We start from the raw sequence: 22,849 nt of genomic DNA on the forward strand, positions 1-22,849 counted from the left end.
GCGGGGAAGGAGCTGCTCACAGTGGGCACCTTTGGCCCCTGCCTTCATGCTAGTTTGGGCCCCAGCAGCCTCTCCCCCCCACCCCTGCTTCTTACCCCCACCTTCAAATCAAGTCTCACTGGCAGCTCCACCCACAAGATCTCAATGTCCCTATTTCCAAGGGGGGCCATGCTAAAAACGGTCCATCTCTCTTGATGGGGAGCTTTTGAAACCGGGCCAGGGAGAGCAAGGGAAGGGGGACAGACACCCACCTTTTTTGCGCTTGAGCTTACGCTTGCGCTGCTTGTTGACAAAGCAGGCAGCCAGGGTGCTGAACAGGATGGCAGCTGCCAAGAAGCAGATGGTAGCTACGATTCCCGCCAGCACAGGCCGCGCCAGCCCTTCCTCGGTCAGGTCCGGCTGCGGGAAGATGTCTGCAGGGAGGGTGGGGAGCACTCATGAGCCCATCCTTCCCCGGGACCTCCCCTGCTCCGACCTTCAGTCCCCAGGCGTTTCACCCTGCTTTTGTAGAACAGACAGTATCAAGGCTCTGGCTCCAAGCTGAACTCTAGCACTGAGGAGGTCTGGATGGTGTCACGAAGAGGAAGAAGATAGGAGAGTCTACAGAAGTCAATCTCTCCAGAGGTTGTAAAGAAGAAAACATCTATGCCTACCCCCATGGGGATGATGACTTCAAGAGTAATCTATACTTATCTAGGGTTCTGCCTTCTGCAAAGTACCTTCACGCACGTTATCAGCTCTTCTCATGTTAATCCCATGAGGTACACAGAGCACACATACTGTTCTCATTCTCTAAATGAAAGGGCTCCGATCCGCTGAGGTGGAGAGACCTGCTTACGTGGATATTGCCATCAGTGCCCAAACCAGAATGCAGCTGTCTGCTCCCAGTCTGGGATTTCCTGCTTCACACCACGCTGTCTCTACAAAAGGAGAGCCCAGGTGTGAAGGCAACTTGAGGATGAAATACTACTGCAGGAAGAAGGATTATTACTACAAAATTCAGATCCAAATGTATTAATGTATTTAACCCCTTCCAGCACAGGCATGCAATGTCCTGAAGATTCGCACCCTGGTCATCTCAGGTATGGAAGTACCCGAGAGCTGGCAGGGACAGCAGAGATGGAGCCAAATCTCTTGTTTCACTGTAAAGAACTGAACGTCCTCCTTTCCTGCCCAAGTCCACAGAGCTCATTATGACCCAGCCAAGACCAGACCCCAGCCTACCTTCTTATACTCATAGGAAAGTTATGTCAGTAAGTGCCACTGCTTAGGTTCAGCAAAGGCAAAATCAATAGATTGTAATGTATTTGGCCAGAATTCATTGCTGCATTGATAATAATGGATAAAAATAATCCAGATGATGCTGATTGAGGGGAAAATGAAAGCTACAGCCTTTGGAAATGGGGGACCTAATACGGGGAATGCTGAGGCTGCTGCCTCCTCCTTCTCCCGTGTGGAAGGGTCTGATGAGGCACATTTCCTGCCAGGAGCTGGCAGAGAGCTACTGAGCACAGAATTGTCAGGGGTGGGCCCACACAACACCCCTTCTTCAGTTCCAGCCTTGGCTGCAAGCTCTCATCTCTGTTCCTCCAACTCTGAGTCTATTCCCCGGAGAGAAGTCAAGAAGGACTGTGGGTTCTGCTACCTGTAGGACACAACTTTGTTTTTTTAAAGCCTGTTGGTGCCTAATGTATAAAGCAGAAATCGCACTCCACACCCACCCCTGCTCTCATGCTCCCTGCAGTGTGCCCACACCAACACTTCCCCAACTCTACAAGTCCTGCCGCATGAGCTCCTCAGACGAGGTCGCTGCCACCTGGTCCCAGGTGTCTCTGGGTGAGCAGTGCCTGAGGAAATGATGCCATCACTTGCTTATAAGCAACAGCCTTTTTCCGTACCAAGGACACCCCTTCACTGGCGGAGGAACACTGCTAAGTCTTAGGAACTATAGCTGGAGAGAAGATGTGTAGAAATGGGACCAGGGCCAACAGAAAGAAAGATAAATGGAGAAAATGCTAGGGGGTTGGCTTTATTTAGCCTTAGAAATCCAGAGAAAGGAAGGAAGGAAAACACCAAACAACAATTTTCCAAATAAAACCCACATAATTAGAAAGAAGTCTATCACAAGCATTCGATAAACATGGTTGACCTGTTGTTTCCTCTGATTCACAGCCCCTCCCCCACAAGAGGAAACTGAAAATGTATAGCAAATAGCACTTCAATCAAGTCCTTTTTGACTACTATAATGAGAAGATTAGTTGAATTTATTTCTGTGGCTGTCTTATACAAGTGTCAGAAACTCAGCTTCTGAGCTTCACAAAATAGCACGCATCATGGAAATATGGGTTTGGTGGGCTTAAGAAAGGCTATGATTCACACAGCTGCAACCAGGCACTCCTTAGTTTCCAATCCAGCCTCTCCTCGTGGAGTCACTATTTCACAAAACAACCCCCATGCAGCTCTGGAGCTTACGTCCCTAGAGTTGCAAGAGCACCCTCAACCCCAAATACCTGTGCTGGAGACGCCGGCGATGTTGCTGGGCTCGCTGATCAGATCCTGCATGACGGCCAGAACCCGGAACTCGTACCACGTGTCCTACAGCACCAGGGACAATACCCAGTCAGCCGAGGGACCTGAGATGACCACTGTCCCCATAAACACTCATCCTGCACACAGCCTTGCAAAGGGCAGGGCGCCCAAAGCACGAGAGGGCTGCTAAGCATCTAATGCTAAGTGATGGTAGCACTGGCCAATTGCTGTGGTGTAAACACTCTTACAATGGCTGACTTCAAGCTACGAATGTGAGGTCACCAAAAGCGCTAGGAAGAGATATGTGTAACAGGCTCTCCAGGGCCACTGGGAGCCCACTCCAGCAACCACTATTAATAAATAAGTGTCCAGGAAGGAAGACAGAAATATAGATAAGATTGTATCTTACGAAACCAGCTGCTTCCTCTCCCCAGCTAGATATCCAAGTTTAACAGGGCTACTGGAAAAACGGATAATGCACTTTCCTCCAGGGACTCTAAATTATTGGAGGAGGGGTCCTTCCCTGGACAAACCTAGAAGAGAATTCTTCTTGGAATTTCTCTGCCCATCCCAGATTAGGCTCAGCAAGGGGCTGGGGTCAGTGCTCTGATTATGCCGGCTGGCCTCTCAGCCTGCTCTGCCCAGTTTGTGGTGGTGCTGGGGCCCTCAATAGAACACAGGTCCCCGCTGCCCTGGAGCTGGCCCCAAGCCTGTAGACCATGATCTGAGGAGTCCAGGCCTTGGTAGCGAGTCTGGGAGAACCCAGGACCAGTGGTGAGGAGGTACAGTATGTGGCTGGCCTCACACACCCAAAGTTGGTCACTCAAAGCTTCCAGTGCCTCTGGAGTCTTGTCACTTCCAGGATTTGGGAAGCAGCAGCAGGGAAGAGCAAAGCCCTCACCTGTGACAGATCCTTGGCAAAGAACTCTCCATCAGTGCCGGGGATGGCATCGTCGAGCATCTCCCAACGCTCCCCGACGCGGAACTCCATGATGTAGCGGTCGATGGGAAAGCTGTGGTTGGCAGGCGGAAGCCAGGACAGGAGCACACCCTGCTGAGTCCGATTGGCTATGAGGCACCTCGGTGGGGTGACCAGCACCAGGGGTTCTGGAGTTGTAATAGGGAATGCTGCGGCAGGGGAGGGAGAAGAACCACAGCGCATCAGCAAGGCCCAGGGTGGCTGCTGCACTCCCACACTCCCGTGCACACATGTCAGGGCCCAGAGGGAAGCAGAGTCAGGGCCCCAGGGCCCAGGGCTTCAGAGTTCTATCTTCAGAGTGCATCTAAAGAGCATACATAAGGGAATCGTGTACTGCAAAAGGGAAGAGAAATGGGAACTATGGAGAAGGAGGAATAATTAAATGTTATCAAAGTATCTCCTGTGCTCTTCCAGGGAGCTAGGGATATCTTCTTTCTCACAGCACAGCAGTCGCTCCTTCCATTCCCTTCTTGGCCAGGGCTTGGGGGTCAACACGAGGCCCCACAGAGGTGCCAAGGACTGGAGGTGAGCATCCCAGACTGCTGTCCACCTTGGCAGAAGCTCAGGAGCGAATTCTGGGAAAGGGGTTGGAGTCGGGCCACCCACACCACCTAGGAAAAGCCTGTTCACAGCGGCCCTTTCTCTGGCTCCAGAGCAGAGCAAACACAACTAGTGGCCAGGCAGGGAGGAGTATGAGACTGCCTCCAGGAAGGTGACCGGGAAGACTCCACAGCGGGAGGCAGCCACGTGCCTACCGCCCAGTGAGGCTGGGGCCAAAGGCAAGAACCAGCAGGCGCTGTCAAGGAGGGAGGATGCCCAATCTCCCTTGAAAGCCACAGAAGTGGCAAACATGTGGCCTGACAAGGAAAGAGAAAATTCTAAGTGTCTTTCTTCCATCTGAAAAAGCAACAGGAACTCAGCCAACAGCACTCTGATGCGGGGCCAGCAAACCCCACAGAGGCCACAACAAATCCTCATGGGGAGATCAGACAGCATGGCTCCGTGGAACACTCAGCAAGGTACCCGGCACGCAGGAAACCAACTGCTAGCTGCCTGGGCCACTGCCCCCACCACCTCTACAACCCCGGCTCCCAACATCCCACCCCAGGCCCTCACCTAAAGTGTTCACAGTGACCACCTCACTGAAGGCGCTGGTTCCCAGCTTGTTCTGGGCCAGGACGCTGAACTGGTACGCTGTCTCAGGCTCCAGGGTATCCACCAGCAACCAGCTGGGTCCTGGCGGCACTGGCAAGGACAGCCAGTCATGGGGCCCAAACTGTGCCCGCTTCATCCTGGCCAAAAGAGAGAGACAGGATAGGGGACGAGGGGCGGGGTGGGTTACACTGGAGAGAAGAGGGTGCATGCAGGGTGCTCAGGGAGAAGGCACTGGTGGGCCTGGTGTTCCCAGGTTCAAGGGCAAGAAGAGGGCATGGCCCAGAGTGGATGACCTGCCCAGCTTTGACTGTGCCAATCCTCCTGATGCCGGGTCACCAACCACAGCTGGCACCTTTTCTACCAAAGGGGCCTTTAGGTGCAAGTCATGCTCAGGACACTGGTCCAATTGATTACCAGCTGCACCAGGAGACTCCCACCCTGGTCGAAACCCTAAGAACAAGCTCTGCCTGGGGAGAGTAAGGACACTGGGGTGTGGGGAGAAGCAGTTCAACAGTGGTGGGATGAGGGAAGGAGCCCGGGGGACCTGGCTGCACACACCCCCAGGGACAGCCGAAGTAGGGCCTCGGGTCACCCACAGGGCTCATTCATCCAATCAGACTTAAGTCATCTGAGATGTCCGGGGTATAAGACCACAATGACCAGGGGTTTCCCCACAGTGGGACCAGGATCCCTAAGGCCATAAGGGTTAGAAGTCACATCAGGAAGGTCACGCTATGCATGGAGAGTAGGAAGACAGGGCCGAAGGTGTTCCCTTGTTCCACAAGCTCCCAACTCCCAGCAAAGCCGGCGGGCTATGGGTGCAGTGCCGCCACGTCACCACAGGGAGGAGACATGGTCCTGTGGGACGGGCCCTCTCCTTGCAGCCCTGAGCTGTAACCCGGTGGGTGCCCTCCAGGACCCGCTCCCAGGCTCCTGGCTCACTAACCCAGGAGGGTGAACTGAGGCAGCGGAAAGCAGAACAAAAAGAAGCCGGCACCAAACGTCGGAGTCAGTACAGAGTTAGAGGCAGGCAGAAAGAAAGGAGACATCCCCACCTTGGCCCCGCCCTTCCCTGCCCCAGGCAACAAAGCAGCGAGGAGCCACGTGTGGAAAAGCAGTGCAGACGAACAGCAGCGTGGAGCAGCGCCGCAGGCAGCAGGGGAGCCCCAGTCCACGCCTGAACCCCCCGTCGGATGTCCAGACCTCCCACCCAGGCATCTCCAACGACAGCTTGGCCACACCAAATGTCCCACCCTGGCCACCAAGGCGCTGAGCAGCACCAGTCTCGCAGCAGCCACCGGGCAGGCTGGTTAGGGCCCCCACGCTGCTGCAGGAGGAACAGAGTAAAGGGATAGGAGGTGAGCTGCTGCAACTCCCATCATCTAGGTGCAGTTCTCCAACTCAGAATCAAGACACCCAGGACACTCTGTCTGAGAAGCGGCCACCGAACCACCGTGATGGGAGACAGGGCGGGTTCCCCTCTCAACTTCCCCTGCTCCCGAGAAATGGATAAAGGGGTCTCCCTGAACCCCCTGAGCTGCCTCTGGCACCTGCCTTTTCCTCCTCCCCAGGCTCGAGTTAGCTTGGCTGGAGAGACACGTGCAGGCGAGACAGGTCTAAAAGAAGGCACTGAGGGGCTCACCCTCCCAGCTCAAGGCTGTCACCCCCGGGGCAGGGCAGGTGGCTGCCACTCTTGACTCAGACAGGAGTGTGGGGAGGGACAGCCCTGGGGGGATGGGAGGAGTCAGCCAGGCTTCTGTCTCCTCCCCTCCTGTGCCTCCTGCCCTCACCCCGCTTGGCACATTTTTGAGATCTCTATCTATCGTAAGGTTTGTGCAAAGATCTCAAATCACTGCATCTGGCTAAACTGACAACACAGGAACGAAAACAATCAAGAAACACATGGTCCTAGAGAGAAAATGCAGGGGCTGACCCCAAGGCCAGGAAGTGAGCATCACCTCTCCACACCAGATTCTGTGGCCACTGGGGAAGAGACAGAATAAAAACTAGACCACAGGAGGTGGGGAGGATGAACACGTACAAAACATAGTGAGAAAGAACCAGTAAGACCTGGTATTTGCCAGCACAACAGAGGATTACAATCAACAATGATGTATCATACATTCTTCAATCACTATGAGTATAACTGGATTGCTGGAACACAGAGGACAAATGTTTGAGGGGTGGATACCCCTTTACTTCGATGCGATTATTACACATTGCATGCCTGTATCAAAATATCTCATGTACCCCATACCTATAAATATATGTACCATGTACCCACAAAAACTACAAATACAAAAATACCAAAAAAAAATTAAGTTCTAAAAACTAGACTCTACACTTAAGGCTGGGCAATTTCACAAAGCCCTTGAAGGGCAGAAGTCTCTTCCAGGCTCCAGAGGAATCCAGAGGAATCCAGAGGATGAAGCAGGACATAAAATGAGGCAGTAGATGAACAGGGAGAAGGCACACAGAGGCCCAGACCCCTCAGGCCACAGGGACACAGCCATGCCCAGAGTCCCTTCAGACCCCTCCCATCACCCTCAAGGACCTCATCACTGTCTCAACCCACCTCACTCTATGCAGGGCCAGGAACTGCGGCCTCCTCCTACCTCCCCCCACCCAGAGTGGCCTGCAGGCAGATGTGGGAGGGGAGAAGCAGAGAGCAAAGCATGCCGGGGTGACTCACAGAGGTCCGTACCAAACTGAGAATGTCTGCTCGTAGCCTCCATCATAGCCTGGTTCCCAGGACACGTTGGCAGTTGTCATGGAGACCTGGACCCGGACACTGCCCGGGGCATGGGGGCTGGTGCCTGGAGATCAAGTGGAGACCTCTCAGACTGAAAAGAACTCAGCCACGTGGCTGGGTGCCCACTGTCTCGCTGTGGGGAACCTGAGAGGCTGAAGCGCATGGCAGCGGAGCGCAATATTGCAAGTGAAGGGATAGGGGCGACAGGGTGCTCTTAGGTGCTGACTCCCCTGACCCTACTGGTTAGTGGGGTTGGAGCAGGAAGTCTGTCCCACTGTGCGGTCTAGTCCAACTAGGAGATCACATAGCATCAGGAATGGGTCCAATAGAAACCAGAGCCCTTCTTGTCCTGGCCCAAATCCTGTGCTTCTCTGGTAAGCACAGAAACACTCTCTCCTAAGGTGGCAGGCACAGCCACAGAGTCCCCTCCTGTAAGGTTCTCTGGCCTCAGAAGACACCCCAATGCCGGCGTGCGGGCAGCACAGCACAGCAGTCAGGAAGCCTCATCCTGGCTTCGATTCCCGGACCCAGCACTTCTTAACCATGAGGCGCCGGAGAAAGCGTTCGGGTCACGCCAACCTCTGCTTCGAGGAACATACACTAGGGAAAGCTCAGCTCGCACCTCCTGAGTTGTGAAGGATGAGCTGTGCAGACCACTTAGAACGGAACCTAAAACTGGTGGTAAAGGCTCAAAAGGCGTTGCCTGTGACTGTGATTGTAGCCATCAGGACCCAGAAGGACAGGCTGAGAGGGTCCAGGAGAAGGTCCTGGGACACGCGCCTTGGGCAATCAGAAACAGGAACGCCCAGACACAGACCATCAGTAACCTCCTCCTGCCCAGCCTCCGCACGCCAGGCCTGGCCTGCAGGTCTCAGCTCTGCCCTCATCTGAGATGCTGCACAGTCCCTGTCTCCCTCATTCCAGTCCTCCAGCTTTCCCTAAGGCCCTTAAAGGCTCTGCAGCCCTTCCAGCCACACAGCCGCCTCTTTCCCAGGTGGGCTGCTGTGGACATCAGGCCTGTCCCCAAAAAGACCTCCCCGAGGACAGGAGCCATGCTGCCCTTCCCTGACAGAGCCCACAGGGGCAAAGGCTGCAGGTGCTAAACTCGGGGTTCAGGGCTGGACGGACTTAGGAAGGATGCCCGAAGAGTGCAGTGGCCACCAGGGGATGCCCCCAGCGTCCAGCACCCCACCCCCAGCCAGCCTGTTCTGGCCCCACCGCCCTATCAGACACGTACCGATGACGGTGAGGTGGGTGCTGGCAGTGATGCTCGTGACCACGTTGGTGGCAACACATTCCCACTCCCCGTGGTCCTCCTTACTCAGGGCACGGAACTGCAGGCTCCCACTGGGTAGGGCACTGTGCTTGCTTCTGCTGGGCTTCCCTACCTTGGTGAACAAGGGGCAGGGAAGAGGGCGGGAACAGAAATGGGGGTGAGGAGAGAAGCCCTCATTGGATGGGAAGGACGCGCCTGAGACCCCGGCCCACCCATGCTGCCCCTCCTCCTGAGTGCCTGCTGCTCTTCAGGGTCAGCTCACTGCTCGGCATCTAGCCTGGTCAGGGCAGGTCCAGAATAGAACTGCTCGCTGTGTCCTCACACCTCCCTGCAGCCCCAGGAGCTCCAGGGCCCGGCTACCTTTCTCCACGTGATGACAGGGAAGGGGTCCCCCGCGGCCGCGCAGGGGATAAGCAGCTCCCGGCCAGCCTCCTGCCTGTACTCCCAGCCTGGTAGCACCGTGAAATAGGGGGGGTCCTGGGGAGGAAAGCACAGGCACCCTCGTGAGGCCGGGGATCCGGGTGCCTAGCTCACGGAGGCGGTCTCAGCCCCAGGACCTCACCTTCAGGACAAGCCTCGCAGGGGCAGACTGGCCCATGGTCCCCAGGGTGTTGTAAGGCACACAGGTGTAAGTGCCAAGAGCCTCCTCTGTGGCCTCCTCAATTCGAATGGAGCCATCCTCCATCAGGGTCCAACCCAGGTTCTGCCAGACACAGATGACAGAGCAGGGAACGCTGGTCAGAGACTCCGTGCTCCATCCCAGGCTGGGTCCCAGCTGGGCCAGGCAGCACGTGGGATGGCATGCAGCTCCAGCCTGGGCACGTGGGATGGCATGCAGCTCCAGCCTGGGCACGTGGGATGGCATGCAGCTCCAGCCTGGGGTGGGCAGTACCCACAGACCCCCAGAGACCAGAGACCCCTACGGAAGCAGCTGTTTGCCCAGGGCTTTTGGAAGGGGCCGTGAGTCCTGACAGAAATCCACAGCCCAAGGTGGCATCACAGTACTGGGGGGAAGCCCTCACTCCAACCCCCAACATGCATCTCTCTAGCACCTTCTCGACCTGCAGGGGGCGGCCGTCCTTGTTCCACTTGACCACGGTGGCTGGTGGTTCTGCATCCACAGGGCAGCGGATGTAGCCATGGATCCCCACGGGCACATAAATTACAGGGGGCATGTTGAGGACACGGGCTGGATCTGCACAGAGGAAGCACAGGTGGGAAAGCAGACAGACACAGGGAAGAAAGGTGAGAATCCAGGCCGGAGGCAGCCCATGCACCAGCCCAGGTGCTCGGAACTTCAGTTCTGAATGTCTGGAGGCACTCAAAGGCACGTCTCAGCCTGCTCCCATCCTCAGTGCCCGTCATGCTTTGCCATGGACCTCACCCGTTGAATGAGGACTCTCAGTGCCCATTTCCCCCAGTTCCTAGACCCCGAGCCTCAAAGCCAGCATTTGCCCACAACCTTTCCCAACAGCTCCTTATCCCAAAGTCACCTGAGCAACAAGCAGTACCTCCTCTCTACATCCTAAGCCAAAAGAACACTATCATGGGCTTAACCACAAAGGGGATATTTTTCCTCCCCATTCTGCTGGTTGTCCAGCCTTAGATTCAGTTTCCGCATCTGATTCTGCAGTTGAAATGCAGAATCAGGCCAGGTGCAGTGGCCCACACCTGTAATCTCAACACTTTGGGAGGCAGGGGTGGGGGACTGCTTGAGGCTAGGAATTTAAGACCAGCCTGGGCAATTTAGCGAGACTCCAACTCTACCAAAAAAAATTTTGAATTATCTGGGCATGGTGGCACACACCTGTGGCCCCAACTACTCTGGAAGTTGAGGCGGGGGATCACTTGAGCCCAAGAGTTTGAGGCTGCAGTAAGCCGTGATGGCACCACTGCACTCCAACTCTGATGACAGAGCAAGACCCTGGCTCTTGGAGGAGCAAGAAGAACCTCACACCTCTTGTGATGCAGGCTGAGTCACCTCCTCTCAGTCCTCCCCTGTTTCCCCTGAGGGCTATGGAGGAGAAGGATCCAGAACTAGGAAGGCAGTGAGGATGAATGAGCTGGTATCTTTTAAGCATTTTGAGCTCTTCAGAGAACAGCATTACATAAATACCAGGCCGAGTTATATATTTAGACATAGCTTCCTACTTTTGTATGGTAGAGTTTTTTTTTTTTTTTTTCTCCAAGGTTTTCAAAGGGTTTATGAATGGGAAATACTCTGAACACTGCTTTTTAGCAGAAATAAAAATCCTTGTCTCACCCACCTGTAAATCTCAACCCCCTGGATTTTCTTTGAAGACAGGAAGGAGGTGAAAAAGGACAAGGGGGAGTGGGTGGTGACGCTGGCGCTGGGGAGAGACAGGGAAAACCAAAACATGTCTCCAGAAAGACAGATGGCCTATGGCTTCGAGGAGGGGCCTTCATCCTGGCCAGCTCGTCTTCCAAAGGCCACCTCCTGTTGGCTCCTCCTGCCCCACCATGGCTACCTCCGTGCCAGGTGGCACAGCCTGCGTCCAGCACAGAGGGACGGGGCGCACCTTTGTGGTGGACGGGTCTCTCCTTCCTGCAGTTCTTGCCCACCCCAGCACAGCTTGGGCACATCCTAAGTCATGTATGAATAACTTCTCGACTCGCTTTTTCCCGCTGCAGGTCTGGGGAGCGAGATCTGTTGTCCTGGGCCTCACGGCTCTCTAAAGCTTGGGCCTGGGGATACAGCACACCAAAAGTCCTTTAAGTGGCTGACGGCAGAAGCAGAGAGGCGATGCACTCCATAGAGAGGAAAGGGTGAGACTGCAAGGTTAGGGGTCCAACGGGGCTCAGCAGGCGCAGCCAATAGTGGAACGTCCACATCCAGCTCTGGGCAGCAGTCGGACCAGCTCCACCTCCAGGGCCACCAGCCATTCTCCACTTGTCCTCAGCTCAGACACTGACCCTGGCCTCATCTCCAGACTGTTCCACTTCTCATCCCTGCCACTCCCTGTCACTGGGTGTGAGCAATCCGCCCACACCAGCCGGCAAATGAGGGAGAGTCTGTTGTCTACAGCAATAATGCCAGCGTTTGTTGCCTGAGTGACAGGGCCATCCACAAATCAAAAGGAGAACATTACTCCTCATTACTCATCCTTCTCTGTCTCAGGGCTCAGCTTGCCAGGGGGCGGGAAAGCAACTGGCCGCTCAGTATTAAAGACCAGCAAGCTGAATGGTGGATGGTGGCACTTGCACAAAAGCCCTCGAACGTCTGAGTGAGGAGCAGCTCCTTCCTCTGGATCTCCAGCCACCCAAGAGGAGAGGCCGAGGCCGCAGAAGCCAGAGAGTGGGCACAGGAGCTGCAGCACATCACCCCCGACATAGACACGGTGTGGAAAGGCAGGGGGTGAGGCTGGGAGAAACCTAACCCTGCGTGGGCCTGGGCTATGCTCCGTAAGACACCTCAGAAAAGAGCATCAGAGAGCAATTGGTTCTGGCCACGGAGGTGCAGGCCAGCCTTCAGCCCGAGGAACGCCGTTCAGAAGGAACTGCCCGAAGGTATCTTCGTGAGTGCAGCCTGCACCGAGCTGATGAGATGCACTGGTTGAACAGCGACGCCTGGCCAACGAAGTAGGAGCTGGTCCACCCCGACTGGCCAGGGCCTCGGCCTCGTCTCCAGCCGTCCCTCCTTTTTCCCTCATTTGTTCCTCCACCCACACGCCCCCAAATGATGCTTGGTCTTTTCTACCCTCCAGCCTACAGTCTGGCTAACACCAGAACCTTCTGGAAGCCCCACCACCCAAGCTCCTCCACACCCCTACTCACACTGCACCGTCAGGTACGCTGAGGCGGAGGGGGAACGCCCCAGGCTGTTGCTGGGCACACAGGTGTACTTCCCGGAGTCCTCCGGCTTCACCCGGAAGATGATCAGGGTCCCATCGATTAGGATGCGCACCCTCAGCTTCAGGTCACTGCAAAGCGGCACGGGGACAGGGGGTTGGGTGAGCAGAAGGGGGTCTTGCCACAGACACACAGTCACCATCACTGCCCCAGATGTGGCATGGAGACCCCGTACCCCTGGCATCCCCAGGGCCCCTCCATGCAGACCCTGGCCTTGGCATGTGAGACACACGGACCAGACCGCCCACCTCCCCCAGCTCCAGGAGCCGTGGGCAGCCTGCCCATGCAATTTCTGCTCAGGGGCCCTGCCCGTGGGGACCGGGGTAGCGACCCCATTGAAAAGCCAGAGCAGGGCGCTCACTTCTGAAAGTAGACGTTCTCATCCTGCCAGTACCAGGTGTAGGTGAGGTTGCCCGGATACGCCTCGGCCCGGCAGGTGAGCAGAGCATCCTGGGAGATGTTGACGGTGATGTTCTCAGGAGGGGAGACGATGAAAGGGGGCCCTGGGGAGAGCAGGGAACAAACCTCACCTCGCCTGATCAGGGACGGCAGCAGCACCCAGGCCTCCTGGGAGCCCTCAGTGCCTCAGTAAGGGGTGCCCTGAACCCCACGATGGGGGTGGCTGTCATGGAGACGCTTCCAGATGCTATCCGTGCTCAGGCATCCTGTCCACTGCCCCTGCCCCTGCACCTAGCTGCCCAGACCAGCCGCCACACACACCCCTTTCCTGCCCGCCTTCTCCCAGCAGAGCCCAAGCCAGAGATGCAGCAGGGAGAAAGGCAACTCTTTTCAAATCTAGAGCAAGGAATACTCCAGTCTCAAGGAGTCAGGGCCGTATGCTGCTCCCCAGCCAGAAATCAAGAGGGCAGCTGGGGGTGCAGGGGCCGAGGAGTAAGCAGAGGGTGAGAGTCCAGCAGTCCTGGTGCTGGCTGCACAGACAGCGGGGGCAGCTGTGGCCAAGTCTCCCCTGAGAGGGAACAGCTTCCATCCAGGCTGCTGAGGGACCTCTGGCCCTGGCTGCTGCTCGACACTCATAGGCAGGAGGAGCAGGCAGCCACCACCAACCCCCCAACCCCAGAGTTCCTCCAGCAGGCAGGGCTGGGGAGGCTAAGCAGGGGGCCGAGCTCAGCACAGGGTGGAGACACCCCTGACCTGGACGCTGCCCCATCCTGCTCAGTTCCTGGCCCCTCTTGGGGGACTCTGAGGCTCCAGGCAGGGCAGACTGGCATCTCCCTGTGCTGACTATACAGACCCCAGCTCTGCCAAATGCCCACTGTGTTATTTAAATGTCTGGGGCTTGGATTGAATTTCTATCTTTATTTATTGATGCCGTCACTAATGGATAGATGACCCGAGGGAGGTCTCCTCTCCCAGGGAGGCGAGACATGGTAGAGATGCTATCCGAACAGAAGGAGAAACCAGAAACCCACACAGCAGGGGCCTCTCTGCCACGCCATGTGGTGCCCGGCCACGGCCTGTGGGCCTGGCCCTCTCCCAGGGAGCCAGTGCGGGAGCTCTGACCAGGATAGCAGGCGGCACACAGAGGCCCCACACAGGTCCTCATGGCCACCTGCACCTCCATCTAGCCCCAAATGAGCCCTGGGAAAATGCCCTCCGTAGCTCAGCCAGGTTGGACATCCCCGCACGCGTCTGGGGGTGGAGAGCCGGAGGAAATGGCTCCTACCTTGGACAAGCAGGTGGGTGGTGTGGACAGCCTCCCCCTGAATGCTGTACGCTCGACAGGTGTAGGCACCTCTGTCCTCCCGACTGACCGATGTCACTGTCAGGCTGCCATCACTCACCTGGGGCCCGAAACAGATGGAGCTCAGCACCCACACTTGCACCCACTGCTGCTACCCTCCAACAGGGAGATGCAGTCAGAGATGCTAAGGTGGAGATGACCGCAGGGACACATGCATCTGGGGGACACGAAGGGCAGGTGCCCCCTTGCCCATCTCCCGCCAGTGACACAGAGACGCCTGCAGTTGAGCCAGGCCATGGCTTTCCAGCCTCCTCTGTGCTTGTGCACGTAGCATCGGGGTCAGCTGCAGTGGGAGGCTGCCCTGGAAAACAGACTTCAGCGGCCCCAACCCAGAACCACACTCACCTGGTATTTCCCACTAGCACCGAGGAGTGTCCCCTCCTTGAGCCAGGTGACAATGGGCTTGGGGTTCCCAAAAGCTGTGCAGGTCATGGTGATACTGCCACCCTCCTTGGCCTCAATGTACTGGGGGGGTGTTTCTGTGAAGGTGGGAGGGGCTGCAAAGGAGACCACAGGGGTGAAGAACACGCCATCAGCCAAGTCACTGCCCTGCAACCACAGTGCCTGCCCCGCACATCACCCTCACTGCGGCTCTGCGGAACGCAAGGACAAAGGAAGGAAGGTGGGGATGGGCAAAACTTTCTGCGAACCACCATTACTGGCAGGGAGACGTGCATCCAAACTCATTCTGGCTGGGTCCAAAGTCTGCACTGTAGCTTATTCCCAGTTCGCCGCTGTTTACTGAGCCTCTACTCCAGGGTGGCCCTTCCAAACACTGTCTGCTCCCAGCTCCTCAGGCTTTCCTACCATCCTTCAGTCTTTCCCTTTACGATGATCCATGACACTCAGGAGCTCCTACTTCTTGAACCCCAGCTCAGCCAGGCCCCCCGATTTCCAGGACACTTGCCGTCTGAGCCCCACCAAGGCCTAACACAGAGGCAGGCCAAGGCTATGCGGAGCCACATTTTCCCAGATTCTGCTGAGAAAATCATCCTGCTTCCTCCGTCTCTGGCTTCCACAGGTAAAGGTGGACAGCCCACCCAAAGGCCACTCCCTTCTTCATTTTCCTCTGATTATGCCAGGTCATCTTCCCCCCTGCGTTGGAGATTTGATTAAAACTCCATCCTGTTGGGATAATCGGCTTTTAACAGACTCAGTCCCATTTGCCTGAGCTGCTTGTAGAAGCAATCCGGTCAATCTTAACCCCTTGGACTATCCGTTCCACAGTCTTCTGAGATGGCAAGGAGGCCCCAAATTCTGAACTCCGGCCCTGAGGCCCACAGCACCAGGCTGGCGCAGGTCAAGCTGAGCTCATCTCAAGGTACGTGAAGCTCAGAACCCAAGTTCAAGCACTAGCCTGCCACTTCTGGTAGCCTTGACAAGTTACTTGGCCTCTCTGGGTCTTACATAAATACCTAAATCCCCCACCCTCCAGAAATGATGTGAGGAATAAGCATGTAAAAAGGAGCTCGTAAAGTGCACAAATTGCCAGTAACTATCACTATCATCTCTTCAGGAGCCGCTGAGACATTCACAGGAAGCTTTGGGAGGAGTCCCTCCTCCCCACACAGCCCTGCCCCGAGAACTAGTCACGGTGCTATAGGATCTGGTCCTGCCTGTAGCACCAGCCTCCTCTCCCTCCCAGCGCACTCTAACCACACTGGCTGTCTTTGTCTTCCTCAAATACGCCAAGAACTTCTGACCTCAGGCCCTTTGCATGTGCGGCTCTACCTGCCCAGAACTACGTACCTGGATCTCCCTCCTTTGGTTCATGCAAGTCTTTGCTAAAATGCTGCCTTACCTGGGCAGCCCATCCCATCTCAGATGGCACTTCCAGCATTCTCTACTTCCTGGTGCTGTTTCATTTTCTTCAAAGCACATGTCACTTACAAGTCTCTGTCTCTCTCTCTCTCTGTGTTTACCTGTTTCTTACCTGTCCCCTTTATTAGGATGGTGGCTCCTTAAGGGCAGCCCCATTTTGCATATAGGTCACCACATGCCCAGCTTTTAGCATAGTTTCTGGATGTAGTAGCCAAGGGCTCAGCAAACATTTGTCGAATGAATGAAAGAATGAAACAAACAAATGAGCGGTGTTCACACACGCACAGACCTACAGGCCAGCACGAGTGCAAACACAAAACACTTCTTAAGAGCAAGACCATAGTTACACCACTTTCATCTCCCATCTCCGAAGCCTGCAGCTCAGTGTGAGCACATCAGGGGCACGCAGGGGGTGGCCACTGAATGAATGCAGGAGCACGCGTCATCACAAGCAAAAACATACGCCTCGCACGTCCTCGCACGCGTCATCACAAGCAAAAACATACGCCTCGCACGTCCTCGCACACGTCATCACAAGCAAAAACATACGCCTCGTACGTCCTCGCACACGTCATCACAAGCAAAAACATACGCCTCGCACGTCCTCGCACGCGTCACCACATGCAGTAACATATGCCTCGCACATCCTCGCACGCGTCACCACATGCAATAACATACGCCTCGCACGTCCTCAAAAAAATCAATTCTTATCCAGTGCCTAAGAATATACTAAAAATAATGGCAAAAAGTCATTCAAAATCCTTGTAAAGGGGTCCTGGGATCCTCACTTGCAGGCCTCTTCCCACTAAGAGTGTCTGTCCATCTCCGACACAGCCTCTCCCTGCCCGGCCTGCCCCTTGAAATACAGTTAGCACAGACACTGCCTCTATGACGCCTGGTGCCAAGCTTAAAAGAAAAGATAATCAATTAAATTTACATCCTGAAGTGACAAATTACTTACTAACTACATAATTACTTTATTATTTAGGTGCTAATCAGGAAAGTACGTTGAACAATTTCTAGTTTTCAGGAAAATAATGGTTTGACTCTCAATTATTTACTGAATTAGATGTTAGCTTGCCAGCTGCATTTCCAGGCTTAATTCTTTTTTACAAGTGCCCTGTAATTAATAGTGCAGGTTAGTAATAGGCTGCCCTCTCCTCCATGTAATTCAGCAACCTAAAGGAAAGCTTGGCTCAGGCTTTTGGGGTATTTTACATGTGATAAAGAAATAATTGGGTCTGTTTCCACCCAACTGGTCTTCAAAGAAAACACAGAAGGAAAATGAGATAATTTGTAATTCTAATTGTTCACTGGCCTTTCGTTTTCCAAAGGTGATCCCTGTCAGCAAACGCCTGACATTAAACATTCTAGTTGGAAAGCAACGGAATGCTGGCGCTTGGATGCCTTCCTTCAATCACGGAACTATTTATGCTGGAAGGAGCCTCGAACTTGGGAAGAAGAGAAAGGCAGAAGAGGAGAAAGGAGATCTCTCACCTCGGAAGGGTTGGTTCTGTTCTGCCCGTGTGCAGGTAGGTGCCTTGATTATGGAAAAGCATCGTTTATCGCCAGCCCTGGTCCTCAAGCCCAGAGCAGATGGTGCACCATCCCCAGCTTTCCCGCCCAGCACTTCCCTATGAGCAGCCTACCCGCGTTCCCTGAATGCACCGCTCCCCTTGCTCTGGGCTTCCGAGCACGCTTGTCTCCTCTGCCTGGAGGACCCTACCCCACTTTCCACCTGCACATGACGACCTTCCCTCCCTAGCCAGGTCTCTGAAGACAGGCCATTTCTTCAGAGAAGCTCTCCCTCCTTTGTGCTCCCAAAGCCATATTGCAGTCATCTCTGGATGTGACAGTCTCTTTAAGTCTCCTTAAGACCCAGGACAGGGTCATGCCTCCTGCTGTATTCCCAGAGCCTGCCACAGAGTGGACGTCCAAAACTATGTTTCGAATAGATAATTGTTGGTAGATTCACAGAACTACCCAAGTCCTCTACACCTTCCGGCCTGATATCCCTGCTACTAGATTTTCATTTGACTTTGTTTTTTTCCTCTCAAGAAGGAGGATGGCCAGCATCTCACACATAATTACCCACATGTAATTAACACTCCAGACACTGTGCAAGATCCAGCATTTCACTGAGTCCTCACAACAACCCTGCAAATTGTAGTCACTGCTCTTTGTCACTGAGGAGCCAGAAGTCCGACAGGTTAAGTAAGCTTGCCCAGAGCCACACAGCTAGCACACAGTGGGTCTATGAAATGAACCTCATCTTTTAAAGGTCTTGCTCCATGCTTATCCCACTCAAAGCAATTATGAATTCCCAAAGAACCCACTCCCACTCATGCAAACTAACACAGATACGCTCTAGAACATAAAATCGAAGTGAGATTCTACTCTCCAGTCATAAGCACGTCCACTGATGCCTGGTGTCTCAGATTCCTGAAACGAACGCTGCCAACCAGGATGATGCAAAAGAACGGAGGCAATGCCCCAAGATGGTCTCACCCCAGCATTCAGAACAGAGCACAGGAGAGAAGGGAAGGGAAGCAATGTGGGGACCCTCAGCCTGGTGTTCATCGAGGCAAGATTTTAGCAGCAGATTTGCCCTTCTAATTACACTTTGCTTGGGTTCCTATTCTTTGCTCACGCAACAGCTGGCACCAAAAGGTGGTGACTCAAAAGTCTGGCAGGTGGTCGGAACAATCCCCCCAAAGATTTCAAATATGCTTCAATCAGTCTCTTGGGACTGATTGACAGGAGCCAGCCACCTCCCACAAGAAGGGCTGGGCTAGGCAGGCTGGACACACACAGCCTAGGACCACAAGCTTTAAGGTTTCTTTCCTGAAAGCCAGTGATCTTGCGAAAACATAACATACTCTGTTCTTCCAGGACTCCAGACAAGTTCTCAGGCCCAAAAGGAACACAGGTCTGCCCCAGGCCCCCTAGGCAGGGCAGACAGAGCCATCCTTCAGGGCAGATCAATACTGAGAGAAGCTTCCTAGCCAGGAACATCAATTTCTCTATTCTAACCACAGCATCTACGGTCTCAAGGACTGTAGTATGTGGCACACCCAAGCACCCACGCTGTTGAAGCCTCAATAACTAGCACAGTATCTGCAACACAACAATGGCTAGATACAAATTTTGTCATCAATGGAATAATGAAGGATATATTATTAATTTTTTGGCCAAAAAACGAAAGGAAATGTTTTTTAAAACCCGCTCCCCTCCCACTACGGGGACCACTTCTTCATCTTTTCTCCATGGTTCCAGTCTTCTAGCTCCTCAAGAGTACCTCCTTCCAGGGACACAAAGAGGAGACTCTCCCTCCAGGGAGACCCCGAGGACCCAGCCCCTAGTGGTGTCATCGCCGGGGACTCAGGCCGCCCGCCTAACCCAACTCCCACAGCTCAGCAAGCTCTTGGGGCTTCCTTGCCCTTACCCAGACCCTTGAAAAGCATCTTATCCAGCACAAGTCATTTAACCTGAGTTGTAAGTAACTGATGCCCATTAGAACTGTGACTCTTCCCAGGATGCTTGCATTTTACTACCTGGTAAACCCCACACAAGCAGGGACTGCTTGTCAGCGTTTCTCTATTGTCAGCTGCAGAGCTGGACACACACTACACCCTTGGTACATACTAATCAAATGTGGTTACAGAGAACCAAAATATCAATCTAAAAAGAAAGACTAACTCTGAGACCCCAGGATTTCCACCAGAATTGGAGTAGCAGGGTCTTCCCAAGGCTGAGAAATAACCCCAGCAGTGACCAATGTTGCCACCTTAAGCTTCAGCCCTCCTGATTTGAAGCAGCAGCTTCCCACGTCCCTCTAAGGACTCTGACGGCAGCACACATGCAGGGAGCTGCTGCTCCAGGGCACCCGCACTGCCTGCAGGGGCTTCGGGGAGACAGCAGCGGGGACACTGCAGGAGCGAGCTGAGGTCTCATGGGACCACAGCAACAAGGAAAGGGCCACGGGGTAGGGTGCGGTTGGGAGAAGGGCTTCCCCTGGGGCAGGCCCTCGGGGCAGTCCTCCAGGCCCACCCCGGAAGGAGCCCCCACTCACCGTTGATGGTGAGGTGGACCCAGCTGCCGTTGTGGAAGGTGTCATACTGCTGGTCCAGCATGAGCACTTTGCACTCGTACCAGCCCTGGTCCTCAGAGCGAACTTGTTCCAGCCGCAGAGATGCCTTATCATGAAGACTGGCCCGGCCTGGGGGAATAGAGCAGACAAAAAGCCCCACAGGCCATCAGGGAAGGCCAGCAGCTCCCCACCCCCTGCCCCAGCTAAAGACAGGGGACCCCTCACAATCTTCATAGCATTCCCTATGGCAGGGCCCCAGAACAACAGCTGGACCCACCTCCAGCAGCAGGTGGCAAAGGAAAGGGCCTAGCACCTAGGCCACAGAGCCACTCTCCCGCCCCCACTGGCCCTGCCCCAGCCCGTAAGGCAACTCAATGCACTTGGCACTGAGAGCAGCCTCCGTTCCTTAGAATACTCGCATTCTTTTGGAGGTCTCCTGGGAGAAAAGTACGTCATGATGGATACAGAGATGAGAAGAGATGAAAGAGACAGAAAGACAGAATGAAAAAGTGCCATCACTTGGACTCGGGAAGGGGAACATCTCACACTGGGGCCTATCATGGGGAGGGGGGAGGGATTGCATTGGGAGCTATACCTGACATAAATGACGAATTGATGGGTGCTGACGAGTTGATGGGTGCAGCACACCAACATGGCACAAGTATACATATGTAACAAACCTGCACGCTATGCACATGTACCCTAGAACTTAAAGTATAATAAATAAAAAAAAAGAAAGAAAAAGTGAAGAGGATGGGTGGGGGGTCTCCAGCACACCCGGGAGCACCTCCATTCAGTGGAGCAATATGCCTGTCCCAGTAGGGTTCCCAGGACTGGCTCACCCAGCTTCCCTCTCTAGAGCAGAGGGAAGGCAGGCTGGGGACCAGGATGCCAGGGTCCCCTCCCGGTCCTGCTGTCAGTGCCAGAGAGACTACGAATCCTACCAAAGCCCAGTGACCCCAGGAGATGAGGGCGGCAGGGCCCCGAAGCCTGAGAACAAGGAATGGCTTGGCCATCAGAGCAAACATCCTGGAGGCACCCTTCCTCAGCTCCAATCCCCCACCCCAGGAGGATGCCATCTGTGTCTCCCATGTGGCAATGAGGAGGCCAGAGGTGCAGAAGCCCCTTCCATGACGCCAGCAGGGTGAAGCAGCCCTCGCTCGAGGTCAGCCCCCCACCTCACCCGCTCTTAGCTCACCCCTCACCCCAGCCAGTATCACAGCACCTCTGCTCTCCTCCTTGTCCTGACGCTGGCAATCTGCCTAAAAACTAGACTCTCAAAGCCATCCCTGGCCAAAAAGAGAGCATGAGACATAGGCACAGGAGCGAAAGAGACAGGGACGGAAGCATTCTGAGAAAGGCAGGGCAGACCTCAGAAGCCACCAGCAAAGATGAAAGTGAAGGCAGTGCCCTGCCTGCTTCCTCGCTTCCTTTCAACCCCAACACACGCTCGCTCAATGACACGCACACGCACGCGCACACACACACACACCCACGCCCTCCTCTCCCGCGGGCTGGGGGGCAGGCAGCGGCAGTGAGTCATGAGGCCTTTGGTGGCAGGAGTAACTGCCAAGCAGGACACAGACGGGGCCAGGAGAAGGAGAGGACAGCATGACAGATGAGGCAGAGACCAGGCACCTGCAAATGGTGGGGGGCCGAAGATTCATCCATACACTCAGGATGGGAAGGAGCCCCGACTTCAGAGCCAAGAGGGAAGGGGTGGGTGCAGCCAAGCAGGGAAGCCACGCTACCCCAGGGCTGCCTGACTCAGCCTGCTGTCCACTCCATCCCCTCTCCCACCCAGGCCTCTCCAGCTTCCCCTATGGCTCCCAGCCCTCTCCACACCCCAGGCGGGTTTTTAGTCTGTTTAGAAGGCTTTACCCTGCATCACCTCCACTTCCCTCTCCTCCCACCGCTTAATTAGAACCTACCAGAGGACAAAGGATGGGAGGAACCAGGCAGAGATGGGGAAACAGAGATAAACAGTGGTCAGGAAAAGGTAGGGGCCAGAGGGGAACCATGGAGGAGCTGACTCCAGATGGAGAAGGTGCAGGAAACAGGGTACCCAGACCTTACCTGCATACTCAGGGTCCACGTGCGGGGGGTAGTAGCCAAACTTGATGAAGATAGGGATGGGGACCCCGAACTTGAACCACTCGACGACATAGGGTGGGGGCTGTCCCGTCACTGGGTGGATCACGTCGCATCGTAGGACCACACTCTCCCCAGCTCTCGCCGTCACAAACTCAGGCTCCTCTCGCAGGCCGTGGGCGCCTGATGGGGACAGCCAGGTTGGACACAGAAAGCAGGTGACAAAGAGATCCTGCCCCAGCAGCCCCATGCCCGTGTCACAGGGGGGCCCCGCCTCCCACCAGCTGCCCTCCATGGGCTACCGTGCCCTCCCAGGAGGGTCTCACGCGCACCTTCCATCCCTCTCCCCTTCGCTGCTCATACCTCCCTCTGTCCTGGGACCCCCAAACATCCACAACTTGGGGGAAAGGAAGGGAGAGGAAGGGAGAGGGAAGCCATTCTCTTCAGTCCTACATGCCAGTTCTTCCCTCCCCAGTCTCAAAGAGCCGTTGGCGTCATTCGGCCCCACCCCCTGCTGGCATCCC

The 22,849-nt window shown here is 55.1% G+C and overlaps 1 protein-coding gene across 1 annotated transcript in view; it reads right to left on the reverse strand.

The window, feature by feature from the left end:
• IGSF9B (immunoglobulin superfamily, member 9B) overlaps positions 1–22,534 on the reverse strand; it is a 37,324-nt gene extending 14,790 nt beyond the window's left edge. Inside the window, exons 1-15 of the mRNA XM_011934738.1 lie at positions 22,311–22,534; positions 20,217–20,363; positions 14,669–14,820; positions 14,246–14,363; positions 12,923–13,064; positions 12,487–12,632; positions 9,744–9,886; positions 9,254–9,394; positions 9,052–9,168; positions 8,653–8,803; positions 7,368–7,479; positions 4,625–4,800; positions 3,431–3,657; positions 2,511–2,595; positions 248–413 (exon numbers count right to left, since the gene is read on the reverse strand). Coding sequence (XP_011790128.1) covers positions 248–413; positions 2,511–2,595; positions 3,431–3,657; positions 4,625–4,800; positions 7,368–7,479; positions 8,653–8,803; positions 9,052–9,168; positions 9,254–9,394; positions 9,744–9,886; positions 12,487–12,632; positions 12,923–13,064; positions 14,246–14,363; positions 14,669–14,820; positions 20,217–20,277 — 1,937 coding nt within the window. The 5' untranslated portion in view covers positions 20,278–20,363; positions 22,311–22,534. The remainder of the gene's footprint in view (positions 1–247; positions 414–2,510; positions 2,596–3,430; positions 3,658–4,624; positions 4,801–7,367; positions 7,480–8,652; positions 8,804–9,051; positions 9,169–9,253; positions 9,395–9,743; positions 9,887–12,486; positions 12,633–12,922; positions 13,065–14,245; positions 14,364–14,668; positions 14,821–20,216; positions 20,364–22,310) is intronic.
• Between the last annotated feature and the right edge of the window lie 315 nt (positions 22,535–22,849).

The sequence above is a fragment of the Colobus angolensis genome, unplaced genomic scaffold (genome assembly GCF_000951035.1).
Source record: "Colobus angolensis palliatus isolate OR3802 unplaced genomic scaffold, Cang.pa_1.0 Scaffold137, whole genome shotgun sequence".
Classification (NCBI taxonomy): domain Eukaryota; kingdom Metazoa; phylum Chordata; class Mammalia; order Primates; family Cercopithecidae; genus Colobus; species Colobus angolensis.